The following is an 18973-nucleotide window of genomic DNA, read 5'->3' as shown; positions in this document are numbered from 1 at the left end:
CTGGATGTTCAGGCTCAAGAGGACACAGCATTTGCAAGGGCAGTACTAAGTGGGCCACGGGCAGCCTCCCACCCGGTTCGGGAGTAGCTTTTATACATCCCATTGGTCCTGAGTCCATCTGCTACACGCTAGGAAATGGAGAAATTACTTACCTGATAATTTCGTTTTCCTTAATGTAGACAGATGGACTCAATATCCCACCCACGCCTGCCGTTATTCATGGAATTCTCGAGTGACATCCCAGAGAGCGAGTGATTCACGGGTAAACCATGCTTTCCTCCAACTAGAACACCCATCCTACCGGGTGTCGACGTTTCTCGGTTGAGGGCCCTCGTGGTCTCCAGCTATAACCAACTCAACTAGTTTGAATTAATCAAGTTATAAAGTTAATCAAGTTATTCAAATTATTCAGTCATACATATATCCATATTTGCTTTTCGAGGAGAATACTGAAGAGCTGCACTTCCTGCAGGGTATATGTACTAGGGCTGACGTCAGATTGAAATCTGATCCGTCTCCAACTGCTATCAGGAGTACACTATACCCCATTGGTCCTGAGTCCATCTGTCTACACTAAGGAAAACGAAATTATCAGGTAAGTAATTTCTCCAATAATTTTGTGCCATTGGCAAATTTGATACCTCACTCGTTGCCATTTCCAGCTTGTTTATAAATGTTAAAAAGCAGTATTTCCCAGAACAAATCCTTGGGGCACTTCACTATTCTCCTTTCTCATTGAGAAAATTAACCGTTTAGCACTACTCTTTCTATTTTTTAATAAGTTCCCAATCCACAATAGGACAGTACCCCCTATTCCATGATTTTTTAATTTCCTAAGACGTCTCACTTGAGGGACTTTGTCAAATGCTTGCTGGAAGTCCAGATACACTATATTTATTTATTTATTTTTAACTTTTATATACCGACATTCTTGCATTAAATGCAAATCATGCCGGTTTACAGTGAAACAGAAAAAGCAGGAAAAAATTCCTTAGTCGAATACAATGAAACAGCTTAGTTAACAAAGGAAACATAAAAATAAATGTTTACATTATACACAAAGGTTTGCACGAAGGGGTGCACAAAGGGGAGAGCCCCTTTGCCGCGCCCCTTCGGCACACGACACCTGGTGTTGAGGCATATAAAACTATATCTTTATTATCTGTTTATTTTTGCCCACAAAAGAAATGTTACTAGTTGATGAGGCCAGACTTCCCTTGGCTAAATCCTTGTTGGCTTTGTTCCATTAAACTATGCCTGTATGTTCAGTTATTTTGTTGTTTATGATAGTTTCTATCATTTTGCCTGGCACAGACGTCAAACTTGCTGGTCTGCAGTTTCATGGATCTCCTCTGGATCCCTTTTAAAATTGGCATATTCATTTCTTGTTTAAAAGGAGAATGGCTGTGTTCCTTGGATATAAAGGATGCCTATACTCCTATCAGGATAGTTACAGGTCTCATGAAATATTTTAGCTTTCTAATATGCGTTCTTGCCATTGGGCCTTACAGTACCATATTCACTAAATGCTTAGTGGCAGTAACTGCACAACTTTGTTTTTTGGGAGTGTGTGTGTTTTCCTATACTGATAGGTTGATCAAGGAGTTGCCAAAGATTCAATTAACAAACCTATTGGGTGTTGGTGTTATTAGACTTAGTCATAAACTACCCGAAATCCCAATTAAGCCCATCATCTCAATTGGAGTTCATAAGAGCTCTACCATGACTCTGGCCAAAGTATTCCTTCCCTAAGAAAGCATAAGCAACTTGACCATAGTGGAAGGAATAAAAATCAGCAGATAATCAACATGGAACATGTTTAGGATATTGGACTTTACAGAGTCAAAGTACATGTTACTCAGTTTGCATATTTCTCCATGAGACAAGCCCAGTGGACCCTAAGATTTTAGTGGACTTAGACCACACATGATATTCAAGATAGCATCCAAATCACTCAACATCTCATGGACTCATTACCTTGGTGACTAGACCAGGGGAATTTGGTCAGGTGATGTCTCCAAATTTCACATTCTGAAATTACCATAACAGATGCATCCCACTTGAGCTGCGGAGTGCATGCATATGAACTATGTATCTAGAACCTATGTTCTGATGAGGAAAAACATTCACACAAATCTTAGAGCCGCGGGTGATAGGAATGCTCTAAAAGTTTTCAGAGATCAGTTGGCAAATAAAACTATTTTAATTCAGACAAACATCCAAGTGGGCCATGTTTTATATAAACCAATAGGATGGTACAGGACCCTTACCTTCTGTGGAACGAGTCTGTCAGAATGTTTTCTCTGGCCATTTTCCAGGGAATGACTGAGAGCTTCTTATTTGGCAGGCAAGGACAATATTATAGCAGACAAATGGATACCCCAATTTTGAATCAATGTTGTCCCAAGGAATGGATATATTTACATTACTCAGCCTAGGCTACACTGAATACATTTCAAAAATTATTTTAATTTTTTGTTCCAGTTATCATTCCAGCACCTTATGAGGTGCTCTTAGTGACCTCTAAAGTATTAAACACCTGCCAGGACTTTTGACCCATAATATTTTACCTTTCTTTGAGTGCCTATCCAATGCTCCATTATCACTATCTAAAACTCTGATTTTGGGTGACTGTAATTTGCATGTCATTAACTGCTCTGTCATCACAGTGTGACGTTTTTATGGAGTTGATTAGAGCTAGGGGATGGCAACTGATAATTGTAATGCCTGGAACAGGATCACATAAAACAAACACACATAAGATTGGAAGTGAGGTAAACCTTAATCGATTTTCAGAACAGTGTGTTCGTAAGCAGCTAACTAAACTTAAAGTAGATAAGGCGATGGGGTCGGATGGAAATAATCTGAGGGTTCTCGCGCTCCTGTCTCCAAGCATGCCGATAGGCCCATTTGCCTAGGTCTCTCAGACGCTCTGCCGGCGTGGGCCCCACCTCCTCTGGGCCTTCCTAGACCTGCGCGTGCATTCCTGCCCAGGATTTAAAGGGACCACGGCAGGAAATTGCTGTGGCCCCTCCTCTTTGCCCTGCCCAGCCTTTTTCTACTTAAGGCAAGGTCTGGTTCTCAGACCTTGCCTTGGCTTCTGCTCTTAAGTTCCTGTTCCTCCGCGGAGGATCGCGCCCTTGCATGTGTTCCTGTTCGTCTACCTTCTGGATTCCGACCCTCGCTTCGCCTCCCGACTACGAGATCTGCCTCCTGCTCTGACTTATGCCTGGAATCACGACTACGAGATCTGCACCCTGACCCGACCTATGCCTGGCTTTCTTCGATGAGTACGGCGGCCTGTCCCAGTTCTTGCCATCTCGTGCTTCGCTTTCACGACAGCTCCTGGACTCCCTCCTGGATTCCTTCCAGCCTTGTCTCCGCAGCCTTCAGAGACCCACATAAGTCCAGCTGGCCCCGGTACCCAAGGGCTCAACCTGAAGGGAACGAGGGCTGGTAGTGGTGAAGCTCCAGCGGGGTCTCTGCTCCAGCCCGGCCTCGCTTTCCGACGGTGGGGACCTGTGGGGGTTTCCTCCACAGGTAATGTCAACTCCACCTCAGGCAAGGGGTCCACCTGCCTAGCCGCAACACTAAGGGAAGTTAGAGATATCCTGGCAGCTCTGCTGGCTGACCTTTTCAATTCTTTAGACTCTAGAGTAGTTCTGGAGGGCTGGAAAAGGGCAGATGTGGTTCCTATTCATAAGTGAAAGTAAGGAGGTGGCTGGGAACTACAGGTCAGATAGTCTGACCTCTGTAATGAGCAAACTAATGGAATCACTGTTAATACAGAGGATAGTGCAATTTTTTAATCCAGTGGATTGCAAGATCTGAGTCAGCATGGTTTTACATAGTAATTTTACATAGTAAAATTACTATGTAAATGGTAGTGACGGTCGCTTCACGATCCTGGACATAGTAATTTTACATAGTAATGTACCTGGGTCCAGAACCTGGGTCCAGAGCCTCCGACTTTGCAAAATTGATTGTTAGTCCCGCTATGCTGTGGAAAGAGTTAAAGTGGCTGATAATGACTGGAATACTATCTTTCGGATGGCCAACAAACAATAATATGTCATCAGCGAACATTGCCAGTTTCATCTGATGCCTCTCCAGTCGGAGGTCTTAAACTCCCCATCCAGCCGTAGTTTAATAGCCAGAGGCTCTAATGCCATAACAAATAAGAGAGGTGAAAGGGGGCAGCCCTGTCGCACCCCACATTGAATGGGAAAAGGCATAGATAAGGCCCTATTTATAAGTAGGCGGGCACTAGGGCTATTATATAGTGCCTGTAACCAGGTTAGGAAAGGACCGGAAATACCATAAGTCTGTAGAGCCCAAAATAAATAGTTCCATTAAAGGGAGTCAAGTCTTCTCTGCATCCAGGCTCAGGACCAACGCTTCCGTTTTCGGATGGAAATTTAAAAGGCCAATCAAGCGCCTCACATTTTTTATGCCCTGCCTCCCTTTTATGAAACCTGTTTGGTCTTTGTGAATTACAGAGGGTAGTAAGGAGTTTAATCTGGCAGCTAGGACAGCGGAAAGAATTTTTAGGTCACCATTAATGAGGGAAATAGGCCTGTAGGAACCCACCTTTTGCAAATCTTTGCTGGGTTTCGGGAGTATAACTATAGTAGATTGATTTTCCATGGGATTGACATTCGCTCCCTGGATCAAATTATTATAATACTGCCTCAACACCGGCAATACAGGAAATTTTAAAATCTTGTAGAATTCAGGTCCTAATCCATCAGGGCCCACCGCCTTGCCCGGTTTCAAGCCATGTATGACCGCGTGGATTTCTGCATCTACTATTGGCTTATTTAACAGGGCCTGTTGGTCCTCAGTAAACCGAGGCCAAGGTAGATTATGAAAGAATTCGTCCCTCAGCTCAACATTACTGGATTTATCCCCATATAACCTGCTGTAATACTCGTGAAATCGGTCTACTATTGCCTTAGCAGTGACTTGACAAACCCCGGCTTGGTCTTTAATACTAGTGATGAAAGATTTAGGACCACGGGCCTGAACCAGACTGGCTAATAATTTACTGGGTCTGTTGCCATATCGATACAGTTGAAACTGATAATATCTCAAAGATTTGGAATGCTCTCTGATGCAAGAGCGTTTGTAGCGCTTCACAAATACCCTCTGCCTCCCTTTTACTAGACTCAGACATCACATGTATATGCCGGAGTTGGGCAGCTTTCAATGCTACAGTAAGTAGTATTTCAGCGTTTCTAGCTTTATTTTGGGTGGCAATGTAGGCTCTAATGTGGCCACGCATCACCACTTTTCCCGCTTCCCATAAAATCCCGGGCGCTACATCTGGACTCGAATTTAATAGTAAGTATTCCTCCCAATGCTCCTGAAGGAAACGGGAGAACTCTTTGTCCAAGAGTAGTCCAGGGGGCATATGCCATGAAAAAGGGAGGCTTTGGGGTGTGTCCCAGAGTGACAATGACTGATACCGGAGCATGATCAGACAGGGCTATCGTACCTATGGTGGCGGTCGACGTTTTCGGGAACAAGGATTCCGAAATCAAAAAATAATCCAGTCGTGAATATGACCCATGCAGGTGTGAGGAAAAAGGTGTAGTCCTTTTCCCCAGGATGCAGAGTTCGCCAAATATCTAACAGGCGTAACTCTTAGCACAAAAAGTTGGGTCCCTTTTGAGCATCTCCGGGCTCCACAGACTTAGGCGGCCTACAGTCCTCCATTTATTGGCCACATAATTAAGATCTCCCCCCTCCTACCAACAATGCACAGTCAGAAAGTTCCCCCAACAGCCCTAGTAAGTGTGTGAAAAAATCATGTTTGTAAACATTTGGTGCATATACATTGCAGAATGCCACTTTTCCTGGCGTGTAGCCAGATGGACTCAGAACGAATGGGATAGTAGCCGCGTGCTAGCAGTTGGAGACGGATCTAACGTCAGCACGGGGGTATATATCCCCACAGGAAGCGTAGCAACTCAGTAATTTCCGTCTCCAAAGCAGTTTTGAGTGCCTGCACGCTAGTAGAGCGTGCTTTCCAAGACTACTTTAATCTTTTTCTCTCTTCTTCTAATTCTAGATTCTACTTTCTACTTTCTGTGAAAATCTCGAGCCCCGCGCTCCTGCGGTGATACCCGAAGGTCACTCCCCCAGTTGAGCTGCCCGGGGTGATTCCCGTGATCACCCCGGAGGTGAAGTCCTCGGTCCGGCCGAAGCGCGGCAGGGACACAGCCCCCGGGCGAGGTTCGGGTGAGGCTCACGAGGCGCCTCGGTCCCGGCGTGGACGAGGCAGCGGCTGCAGATCCTCAAACGCGGTGGTGAAGGTAGTTGCCCGCTCTCCCCGCAGCCGGAGACCGCCTGGGTTCCAGCCGAGAAGCGCCGAGATTCAGGTGAGGCGTACATCTCTTGTTTCGGGTCTCCGAAGGAACAGAGGATCGGCGGCGGGGCACGCCAAGGAGGGCGCCATTTTGTGGGCCTCGTTCAGGTAGGGCGCCGGTAATCGGCGCAGGTTTATTCCTCCTTGTGCGTATATGGCCTTATTGTTGTGAGCATTTCCACTGAGTGTGTATTGCTAACAGCCGGTTCCTGAAAGGTATTGCTGAAAACCTATTGAATGCTATTGAGCGTATATTGCTAACTGCATACTGCTGATTGCATGTTGCATGCATTTGGGCTGTGTTCTTGCCCGCCGATTGCTGACAACATTATTATTATTGTGCGCCTGTTGTATTAAGCGCCCATTGCTGCCGCATATTCTTATTATTGTGCGCCTGTTGTATTAAGCGCCCATTGCTGCCACATATTCTTATTATTGTGCGCCTGTTGTATTAAGCGCCCATTGCTGCCACATATTCTTATTATTGTGCGCCTGTTGTATTAAGCGCCTATTGCTGCCGCATATTGTTATTATTGCGCGCCTGTTGTATTAAGCATTCGGCGCATATTTCTCAATGGATCAGAACGCAGCAGCGTCTTCAGCGACGGCGCCGCGTGCTTCAGGCATTAAAGCCCTTGGCCTCTGCTCTGCATGCCAGCTTAGGGCCACGCGCAGTGAAGAACCAGACTCCCTATGTGCCCAATGTGAGGAGGCCGTGGGACCCTTAGGCCAGGACCGGTCTCAGCCACGATTTGTGGACAGTTCCCCAGGGGCTAACCCGGATTTAGGGGGCAGTCTCGACCAATCTGGAATCCCGGGGGATCTTGTACCCCGGCGCTTAGAGGCTGCTTCAATTTCCTGGGTGGATCTATTTAAGGGGATTCATGCCTTTGTACAGATGCAAACGGCTTCCCGTCCAGGCCCTGTGGCTCCTGCGGTTCCTGTGGTTCCTGCGGTGGCTGCGACTGCGGCGGCGGCTGCTGCGGTGGCGGCCCCTGCGGATCCCGTTCCTGGACCCTCACGCCCTTATCGCGAGCGGGACCCCCCGCCGCTGGACAGTCCGGATCAGTCAGACCAGGAGGTCTCACCGGATGAGTCCGAATTCCCGGATGAGGGGGACCTTCCCCCAGGGATTGAGCCATATAGAACCATTTTTTATTTATTTTTTTATTTAGCATTTTTTATATACCGAGGTAGAGCAGAGTAGCCTTCACTCCGGTTTACAGATTATAACAACATGTTACATAAAACTAATTGAAGACATTGAAGAGAAAACAACAATTAACAATCTGAGAACTGTCATGTCAAACATAAGAACAGGGCAAGATATCCCAAAGGATAAACACATTGAGCATAGCAGATAAGATGTACCAAAGGATAGGTACATTAAATAGACTGAGTTCAAGTATAATGAAAAAATAGACTTAGATATCTGTAGGAAACAGGGAGATTAGACAGAGGGGGGAATAAATGACAAAATATGGGAAAACCATGAGGCAGTTCTTCCCTAAAGAGGATCTCTCCGACCTGGTGTCTCAGTGTCTGGCAGAATTGGATATTACCGGTCCCAGTGCTTTGGTGCCCTCCGTGCAGAACCCCCTGTTGGAAGGTCTTCGTCCTACAGCCCGCCATTTTCCATTCTTACAAGCGGCACAACAACTGATAGATTTAGAATGGGCGGCCCCAGCGGTTTCCTTCAAAGGGGGCCGGGCTCTGACGAGCATGTACCCATTGGCACCGGCTTCCAGGACCTGCTGGCGTGCCCTCAGGTGGACGCCTTGATTAGCGCTGTGATCAAGCGCACTACCATTCCAGTTGAAGGGGGGACGGCCCTCAGGGAGCCTCATGACCGGCGACTGGTCGCCATTCTGAAACAGACCTTTGAGGTGGCAGCTCTATCTTTGCGGATCGCAACTTGCTGCACAGTGGTGACGCGTGCCTGTTTGTCACAGGTTAGAAACAACGCTCCGGCGGCAGACATGGAGTCAGCTCTTTCGTTCCTCACGGATGCTGCATCTGACCTGGTCCGGACAACAGCCAAGGGGATTTCATCCTCCGTAGCTGCCAGGAGGCAGCTCTGGATCCGGAAATGGTCAGCTGAATCGCCTTCCAAGACACGCCTCACCAGATTACCCTTTAAGGGCTCTTTCCTATTTGGCAGCGACCTTGATAAACTGGCCAGTACATGGGGTGCCTCTCCAGTGCCCAGGCTACCGGAAGATCGGTTCAGAAGGGGCCAACGCGCCTTTCCAAGGCCCTCCAGGGGCAGGAGTTCCCAGCGCTTTGCTCCTTACAGGGGTCGCTATCAGGCACCGCGCCCTCAGGCCAGGAATCAGTCCTTTCGGACCAAGCAGCGCAAGAGGGGAGCAGGCCCGGGCTCGGGTCCCGGCCGCGCCTCCCAATGAGAATCCGCCGATTCATCTGGGGGACGGAGCCATAGGGGGCAGGTTAACCCTCTTCTACCCCAGATGGGTCGCGATTACGTTGGACCAGTGGGTCCTCGCCGTTATCCGGGAGGGATATTATCTGGACTTTCATCATCTCCCTCTGGACAAGTTTGTGGAATCGTCCTGTCCCATACACAAGAAGGCAGCGTTGGAAGCTACCCTGGCGAGGCTCCTGTCCTTGAAAGCCATCATCCCAGTACCTGCCTGGGAAGTGAATTCTGGACACTATTCCATTTATTTCATGGTACCCAAGAAAGGGGGCACCTTTCGGCCTGTGCTGGACCTCAAGTCAGTCAATCGATACTTGCGGGTACCGAGGTTTCGCATGGAGACTCTGCACTCCGTCAAGGCTGCAGTACAGCCAGGAGAATTCCTCACGGCATTAGACCTGTCAGAGGCATACCTGCATATCCCGATCCATCCGGATCATCAGCGCTACCTACGCTTCAAGGTTCTGGGACGCCACTTCCAATTCCGGGCTCTGCCCTTCGGGTTGGCCACGTCACCGCGGACATTCACCAAGGTGGTCGTAGTGGTAGCAGCGGCACTCAGGAGGGAAGGAATTCTGGTCCATCCCTACCTAGACGACTGGCTGATCCAGGCGAAATCTCGAGAGGAGAGCCTTCGGACGACCGACAGAGTAATCGCCCTTCTGGAAAGCTTGGGCTGGGTGATCCACCTCAGCAAGAGCTGCCTACAGCCTTCCCAGTCTCTGGAATACCTGGGAGTACAGTTCGACACCCGGGCGGACACAGTCAGTCTCACTGCCAAGAGAAGGTTGAAACTTCAGCAGAGTATCCAGTATTTGATGGGAGCCAGTCGGCCCGTAGCCTGGGATTATCTGCAGGTTCTTGGTCTCATGGCATCCACCCTGGAAGTGGTGCCTTGGGCGAGGGCCCATATGAGACCTCTACAACACTCCCTGCTCTCTCGCTGGAGCACCCGTCTACGGAACTATTCCACGCACCTGCATCTGCCAGCCAGAGTGCGGACCCAGTTGCGGTGGTGATTGCAGTCCAACCACATGAGCAGGGGGTCGAAGATGTCTTCACCCATGTGGACTTTGCTCACCACAGATGCCAGCCTGAGTGGCTGGGGAGCACACTGCGAAGGGCTCACCGCACAAGGGCGGTGGAACAGAGAAGAGTCGGCGTGGAACATCAACCGTCTAGAGGCCTGGGCAGTCCGATTGGCATGCCTTCGATTTGCTCACAGGCTGAAGAACAGAGCGGTCAGAGTGATGTCAGACAACACCACCACGGTGGCATACATCAACCGTCAGGGCGGAACCAGAAGCAGACAGGTATCTCTGGAGATCGCCCCACTGATGGCTTGGGCAGAGGCGAATTTGCAGGACATCTCCGCCGTCCACATTGCCGGGAAGGACAATACCACAGCAGACTTCCTCAGCAGAGAAAGCCTAAATCCGGGAGAGTGGCAGCTGTCACCCACAGCCTTCCAGATGATTGTGGATCACTGGGGGATTCCGGACATGGATTTACTGGCGGACAAGTCCAATGCTCAGGTACCCAGATACTTCAGCCGCAAGCGCGACCCGTTCTCACACGGAATCGATGCCCTGGTTCAGCCATGGCCTCTAGGGACTCTGCTATACGCCTTTCCTCCGTGGCCTCTGCTGGGCGCCATCATCCACAAGATTCAGAAACACCGGGGCCTAGTTCTTCTAGTGGCACCAGACTGGCCAAGAAGACCCTGGTACGCAGACATGAGAAGACTACTGGCAGGGGAGCCTCTCCCCCTGCCTCCTCTCCGGGACCTTCTACGTCAAGGTCCCATCCTCCACGAGGATCCAGCTCAATTCTCTCTTACGGTCTGGCCCTTGAGAGGGCTAGACTGAAGAAAAGAGGTTACTCGGAGCCCGTGATTAATACACTCCTCCGAGCTCGCAAGTTTTCCACATCCCTCACCTACGTTCACATTTGGAGGGTATTCGAAGCATGGTGCGACACTCATGGCACCAATCCACATGCGACCACAATCCCTATTGTGTTGGATTTCCTGCAGGATGGACTTCAGAAGGGTCTCTCCCTCAGCTCCATCAAGGTTCAGGTGGCTGCGCTGTCTTGCTATGGTCCCAGGAGGGATGGCAAGACCATCGCCAAGCACCCAGATGTTTCTCGCTTCCTGCAAGGAGTCAAGCATATTCGTCCGCCACTGAAGTGGCCGGTGCCTTTGTGGAACCTCAACCTTGTTTTGGATTTCCTCGCGGGATCCACCTTCCGGCCCCTTCGGGGCCTGTCTCTCCGTTCTCTAACCTTGAAGATGGTGTTCTTGTTGGCTGTATGTTCAGCCCGCCGCATTTCAGAGCTACAGGCACTGTCCTGCCGTGATCCATTTCTCAGTATCACTCCTGAGGCTATCCATCTTCGTACGGTTCCTTCCTTTCTAACGAAAGTAGTTTCACAGTTCCATCTTAACCAAACCATATCCTTGCCTTCCACGGCGGGTTTGAAGAAATCTGAAGAAGGGCGTTTATTACGCCATCTCGACATTGGCAGATTGCTGCCCAGATATTTGGAAGTGACACAACAACTACGAAAGACAGACCATCTGTTCGTCCTGCACAGCGGGAAGAAGGAAGGTGAAGTGGCCTCGCGGCCCACCATCGCCCGCTGGATTAAAGACGTTATCAGAGCAGCTTACGTAGAAGCCGGGAAGTCTCCGCCACAACAAGTCAAGGCTCATTCTACCAGAGCACAAGCGACATCCTGGGCTGAATCCAGGCTGCTGTCGCCTGCAGAAATCTGTAAAGCGGCGACGTGGTCCTCCCTCCATACCTTCTCCAGGTTCTACCGTCTGGATGTCCTGGCCCGGGAGGACTCCGCATTTGCGAGGGCGGTACTACATGGTCCTCAGGCAGCCTCCCGCCCAGGCTGGGAGTAAAGCTTTTGTACATCCCATTCGTTCTGAGTCCATCTGGCTACACGCCAGGAAATGTTGAGATTACTACCTGATAATCTCCTTTTCCTTAGTGTAGACAGATGGACTCAGCATCCCGCCCAGCAGCCTGTGTACATGGGTTTCACCGATTCAAGGTAAGCCATGTCTTCTGTTCCATAAGAGCGTACACTCCACCAGGTGTTAACGCCTTCCGGTTGTGAATGCTGGCGGTCTCCAGCTACTGTCAATCGGTCAGGGGAATCCTGTTTTCACTTTTCACTGAGCGTCAGTACACATTTCCATAACAGCTTTTGCAAGGAAGATTACTGAGTTGCTATGCTTCCTGTGGGGATATATACCCCCGTGCTGACGTCAGATCCGTCTCCAACTGCTAGCACGCGGATACTATCCCATTCGTTCTGAGTTCATCTGTCTACACTAAGGAAAAGGAGATTATCAGGTAGTAATCTCAACATTTTGCTGGTTACACAATCCCTGGACAATGATGTAACTGCCTTCTGGGTCTTGCCATACCCTCTCCGATTGAAAAGACAGTTGTTTATGAATTAATATTGCAACTCTGCGTCTTTGCGAGGTATAGGAAGAGAAAAAACATTGCCCCACCCATTCTCTTTCAGTTTAGCATGTTCACTCGCTGGTAGGTGGGTTTCCTGGAGGAACACCACCTGTGCACTCATTCGCTTAAATGCCATTAAAAGCTTCTTCCATTTGATTGGGGAGTGAATGCCATCCACATTAAGAGAAGTGAATTTTACTGCTGCCATAGCGCTAGAGTCCTATATGCCAAGTCCAAGTAGGCTTTGCAAAGAAATTAGCATTTTTTAAACTCCCTTGGCTCCCCAGCCTGAGCTTCCGGGATCATATGGAAAGAGCATGAATATTATTGCATCATTGTCCAGTGTAGACTGTTCCCCAACCAAGAATGCATACACCTCTCCTAGGGATCCCATCATTCCCAACCCTGTCCCCAACATCCACCCCCATACACACCATACACACCAGATATGAATCCACTCACACTCACAGCTTGTAACTTGCAACCTTAGGAGGCCCAGAACTCCAACACACCCCCCTGTCTGAGGCATGCCGAAGTTCCCCTCCGCCCCCCTCTCCCCTCCCCCAATTAACAATGAAATTGTGAGAATTAAACCACAATTGCAGATCACGAAATTATAAACTTGTAACTATAGAAACCAGATCAAGAGTCTGAAACTGCAGCGCTCAGGCGTCAAGGGCCCCCTCTGGGAGCCAATCTTCCAGTAAGACACACTCGAAGCAATACTACTCAAACACTGAATAGAATATTGGATGTAGTGACGAGAAAGCAAAAACCATGGCTTCGGGCCAATGCAGGTGATAGGCTGTCCCTGGATGCATAATTCCTGATGCTCATCGAAGGCTGACAGTCAATCGCAGGTCGCTCTTGTATTTGATGTCCACTAGGCTACCCCTGCTCCAGGGGGCGGTGCCGGAGCTAAGGCCGCCAAAAAGGTGGATGCATCTTCAGGTTTAAGAGTCTTGTTATCATGGTGTATCCGTAGCTTGGCCGGATAAAGTAACGCAAACGAGATGCCTCTTATGCAGTTCAGTGCACGTGAGAGCCATTGCTCTCCGCTGCGAGGCGACCACTGTTGAAAAATCATTAAAGAGCAGGATGTGGTTACCCTCATACTCTATCACCTGGCGTTTCCGACATTCACGCATTAGCTGTACCTTATGTAGCCAATTTATGACACGCGCCATGACAGGCCACAGCCTATTATCCCCATCCCAGGGAAGGCCAATCCGGTGGGCTCGTTCGCAGCATAACTGGCCTACTAAAAAAGTCAGGCCTAGATGATTAGGAAGCCAGTCCTCTTATAAAGTGATACAACTCGGGGTCTTTTACAATTTCTGGGAGTCCGACCAGTTTGATATTGTTCCTTCGATTTCTGTTCTCCTGGTCATCTATCAGAGTCAGAAGTACAGCCTGCTGCTCCGTTAGAAGCTGGACCTGCCTTTCTGCAGTTACCAGCCAGACGTCCTGGTCACTGACCCTTTTCTCCACTCCGTTCATCCGCTTGGCCTGCCCTTCCAAGGTCCCCTTTATGTCATCCATCATAGTCTGTAATCTGATGAGCCTCTCATCCAGCGCTCCCGAGACCCGGGTCGAAATTTGCAGTAGAATGTCTTCTGACATGGAGGTGAGCTGCTTTGCGCCTTCTGCATTGGCCGCCATTTTGGTGGCGGGAGTCCCTCGCTCGGTGCAAGCCCAGGAACTCTGATGGCACATTCCGTGTTTCCCCACCTCAAAACGTTGCCAGAGCGTTGTGGTTTTGTTTCACCGGTGGTCCTAGTCGGCTCGCAGTTGTGTGAAGTGGATTCAGCGGGAGTTCTCGGCTGATGGTAGAAGGTTTGTAGAGAGGGGGGAAGTGCAGAGCTCACAGTTCAAGCCTCCGCGCGAGGTGACTGTAACCTCAAAAGTGCACTCAGACTCTGATAATCACTCCCAGGCAGATATGCCTTAGCCAGCTCACCGGGACTCTAAAGTTAGTAAAGAAACTGCAAACGAATGGCCGCCATCTTGACCATGCTTTTTTGTTTTTGTCTTGCTCTCCTGTCTGTGCCCTGCTCTACCTCGTCCCCAATCTCTTGCTACCGGCAGCGTTCCCAAAGAGCTCCGTTCGCAGCACTGACCTGCTCCAAGCCTCTCGAGCAAATCGCCCCAGAATAGACACCCTATTCAGTGGATTATTGAGGAAATTTTATCCGAGCGGCTGCCATTTTGGCTACACTATGCTGGGCTCCGAATTGCGCTGTACCAGCTGCTAACTCCCGGTATACACGGCGCTCCAGAGATCTTCATCGGGGGCACTAAGTTGTGAAAAGCTCTCCCTGACAGAAGTCGATCAAAAATGCCGCCTTTTCATGCGATTATTGGGGGTAAGATCAGAAGGGAGCTGCGGAGCTCACACTTCCGACTGCCTTACAGGTGACATCATCACCAGAAGTCTCCTTGAAGAAATATTTCTTAACATTGGTTCTGAATCATCCCCCCTGGAGTTTCATTTCGTGACCCATAGTTCTATTTTCTTTCCAGTGGAAAAGTTTTGACGTTCATGGATCATTAAAACCTTTCAGGTATCTGAAGGTCTGTATCATATCTCCCCTACACCTCATCTTTTCCAGAGTTTATATATTAAGATCCTTCAGCCTCTCCTCATAGGTTTTCAGATAGAGATCCCACACCATTTTGGTCGCCCTTCTCTGGACTGCCTCCATCTTATTTTTGTCCTCCTTGAGATAGTCTCCAGGTGAAGCTTCACCAGGGACTTGAACAAAGGCATTTCCTATCGATAGCAGGGCTGAATTAGCCATGCTGTCTGGGAAGTGTCGCGACCCGAGGTAGGCAGAGTCTCCTCAGCTAGTAACAGAGCTTTAACTCTGTGCGGCTGCGCGGTGGTGTTCTTGCGCAGTTCCTTCTTCTCCTCAGTTTCTTTTTTTCCACGAGCCGATCGCACACGGGGTTTTTTCTCCTCACACAATTTTTTCCTCACAGAAGATTTTTCATCGTTTTTTTCTTCTCAATTTTTCATCTAATTGAATCCCAGATGGCTCCCAAACCGTCGTGATTCAAATATTGCCAATGTGGCAAAATTATGTCCTTAACGGATGGACATAATTACTGCTACCTGTGCCTCGGCCCGGAACACGCCCAATCGTCTTGTAGAGACTGCGGCTGTATGTCTCCCCGGGCCCAGCGGCACAGAGCAATGAAGATAGAGCGCCTACGGACTGGCCCTTGTGCTCCACTGACCTCCGTCCATTCATCACTGGGCCCGGCGAAGTCTGGTAAGGCCCATACAAAAATGGCTTCATCAGTAGACCCCTCTGCAGTGCGCTGTAATCTCCCATCGGGATCCCATAAGCCAAACCTACCCTTAAAACAAGTCGGGGCTCCGACATTGGAGGGTGCGTCGCAGGGAAAAGGACCCCTCCACTCAGCATCGAAGCAATGGACGCATGATGCTTCCACGGTGCATCCAAGATGCATGGCGCAGATTCGACGCATGGCGCATCCAACCCGTACGACGCAGGTACGAAGCAAGGAGCATTTAAACCACTGGGCGCACATTCGGAGCCCAACGCATCACCAATGTAGCATTGGACTTGAGCCAGGGCGCAAGTTTTCATCATATTTCTGATGAAGTAAACCATACTCCCAAGGAGAAAGGAGGACAACCGGTGCACAGTAAAGGCGCTCCTATGACACAGACCTCATGATACCAAATATCTCTATTTTTAGAGAATACTCTTAAGAAAAGGTCTCAAAGGAAACACCAAGAAGTGTTGGTACTGGAGCATTGATTTAGCTCGTGTAGCACGCCATGTTTCAGATTTGTGTGCCGAATTTAAGATTTTTGCTATGACCAGTCTTGAGCGCCCCCGATCCTGCATTCCTTACTCCCAGCCTGTGAGCACACTCTATAACAAGTTTCCCTTGTAAGTGAGGGAGAGCCAGCTCTTCAGGAAGCCAGTCTGTTAATAGTTTGCACAGGGATCTCTCCTCAATATCCTCTGGGAATCCCATGAACCTAAGATTATCCTGCTGAGCTCTGTTTTCAAGCTCATCCACCTTACTTTGGAGTGCCTGCAAACTTTTGTCCCTGGCAGCCATGCTAGCAGTACATGCAGCCATGCCATCTTCCAGCCCCGAAATCCTTGTTTCTGCCTTCTCTAGACGGGTCTGTAAGGCAGATAGTTGGTCTCTTACCTTCCCCAGTTGTGCCGTGATTTGAGTCCACTTCTCATCCAGCGCCTCTCGAATTGCCTGTTTAATATCCGCGATCGTTATCGCTGAGGGAGGGGGAGGGAGTCACTATCGCCGGTGGCCGCCATTTTTGAGTCGGGTGCTTTCGGTTTTTCCTTGTCCCTTTTTTCTCCTTTCACGGACATCACATGCGCGGATTTTTGCAAAAATCGGTCCAGTCCTCCGTCCTCCTCTGTGGCCGGATTTGGATTTAAAGTTCTAGACGTGGTCCGGCGCGCCACGATGGGCAGAGTGGGTCCTAGAGCCTGAGAGAACGTATCCCACCAGCTCAGCGCATCACGTAATCTCCCAGACTCCCATTCTTATGCACACACAGACCCACACCCAGGCTTCCATTCTTATATATACAGATACACAACAAGGTACCCATTCCCACCCACATACACACATTCAAGCTCCCGTTCTAAACCCACACATACACGCATTCAAGTCCGTGCACAGCTTCCGTGCAAGTCCATTCCACAAACCCCCCCCCCCCCCCCCCCCCCCCACACACAGGAAGATCAGTGGGCCTCTCCTGCTATCTTCGGTCCATTCGGCCCACCGATATTCCTGCTTGGGGAGGGGAGGGAGGGAGTGGAAGCTGTGTGCAGCGGGAAAGGTCGCAGGTTGCTGGCGGAGGTTAACCAGCTGGTGGCCCACTTCCTCCCCAGGTGTGCCGCTCCGTGGCTGTACAAATGAATGGAATGCATACCCAGTCGCGCTGGGTCTGGGCCGTCCTCTTCACCATCGTGGGGATGGGATTCTGCGACAGCCTTGTAGTTCCGGTGCTCCTCCGCCGTCGAGGGGATGCAAGCCTGTGACAGCCTTGCAGCTCTGGCACTCCTCTTCTGTTTCTGGTTGGGTGGTCCTGGGTCCAAATTCGATGGACAACTGCCCATCTAGGCCCACCTGTGGCTACGCCACTGCCTAGATTATGAATACTGGCACAGAATATGATTGTTGACCAAGAATATGAACACAACAGTTTACAAAATCAGCGATCTTATTTTGGAGCCATGGTATATAAAATGCCTAGATAAATATCCTTGGCTAATTCCTCCCCTATGAGGAAAGACTAAAGAGGTTAGAACTTTTCAGCTTGGAGAAGAGACGGCTGAGGGGGATATGATAAAGGTGTTTAAAATCATGAGAGGTCTAGAACGGGTAGATGTGAATCGGTTTTTTACTCTTTCGGATAATAGAAAGATTAGGGGGCACTCCATGAAGTTAGCATGTGGCACATTTAAAACTAATTGGAGAAAGTTCTTTTTCACTCAACGTACAATTAAACTCTGGAATTTGTTGCCAGAAGATGTGGTTAGTGCAGTTAGTATAGCTGTGTTTAAAAAAGGATTAGATAAGTTCTTGGACGAGAAGTCCATTACCTGCTATTAATTAAGTTGACTTAGATAATAACCACCGCTATTACTAGCAACGGTAACATGGAATAGACTTAGTTTTTGGGTACTTGCCAGGTTCTTATAGCCTGGATTGGCCACTGTTGGAAACAGGATGCTGGGCTTGATGGACCCTTGGTCTGACCCAGTATGGCATGTTCTTATTTTTTCTATAAAGATGTTGAGTTAAATCCTGGAGTCATTTGTGTAGATGACATAAATTTATGGTGTATGGAGCTAAAATTGGTTCTGCCAGGTGTACTAATTTGGAGCTAGATGATCTAATCTTACATGTGAAAAAATTAAAACTGGTAATCTCTGTAGATAATGCCTTTATTTAAGTGTAAAGAAGTCATGTTTATAAAGCTTGCTTGAATTCCCATATTCTTTTTTTTTTTTTTTTTTTTTTAATTTTATTTTTATTGAATTTTCAACAAATGATTACATTTATTCAATGTCTCCAGAAAATACAGAAAGGAGAAAAGAAGGAAAAAAAAAAACCCAATATTATGACTTAACTATTGGTGTTTCTACACACAAAAGAAATTACATATACCTTTACCCTTTCAAATATCATAGGCAACAGGAGGAGATCCAAGATGTTTAAGAAGCAGATATCAAGAAATAAACAATATCATAAATCATGACATAATACCCCCGTTTCTATATTACTTTTATCACTTAACCTCTCCTGGAGACAAAACTTAGGAATAGGTATCCAGATATTCCCGTGAATTCCCATATTCTACAGTGCATATTTTGACATGTTCTGATACAGCATTTTAATTTTTATATCCTTTTCTCATATTAAGGAGGAAATGAGCAGTTGCAGTTGGAAGGTCAAGAAGACTTACGCGAAGTGCTTAAAAAAACACTGGAGTTCTGCTTATCTAGGTAAAATAACAAATTACTTAAATTTAAGTTAATCTATTTTATCTTAATATGTTTCCAGCTTTGCTCCTACAAAGGGATAATTCTATTCCTTATTAAAAAGGAAATTTTGAGTACCTACTTGTTTGGCTTCTTATAGGAGAAATGATAAAAT

The 18973-nt window shown here is 48.3% G+C and overlaps 1 protein-coding gene across 5 annotated transcripts in view; it reads left to right on the top strand.

Moving 5' to 3' along the window:
- Nucleotides 1-18973, top strand: part of LARP4B (La ribonucleoprotein domain family member 4B) — a 521092-nt gene that overhangs the window by 174870 nt on the left and 327249 nt on the right. For all 5 annotated transcript variants that reach the window (XM_029588536.1, XM_029588537.1, XM_029588533.1 and 2 more), the window contains one exon: nucleotides 18741-18822. In XM_029588536.1, the coding sequence (XP_029444396.1) occupies nucleotides 18741-18822 (82 nt within the window). The remainder of the gene's footprint in view (nucleotides 1-18740; nucleotides 18823-18973) is intronic.

Source organism: Rhinatrema bivittatum, chromosome 2 (genome assembly GCF_901001135.1).
Source record: "Rhinatrema bivittatum chromosome 2, aRhiBiv1.1, whole genome shotgun sequence".
NCBI classification, from domain to species: Eukaryota; Metazoa; Chordata; class Amphibia; order Gymnophiona; family Rhinatrematidae; genus Rhinatrema; species Rhinatrema bivittatum.
This window is presented reverse-complemented; position numbering and strand designations above follow the sequence as displayed.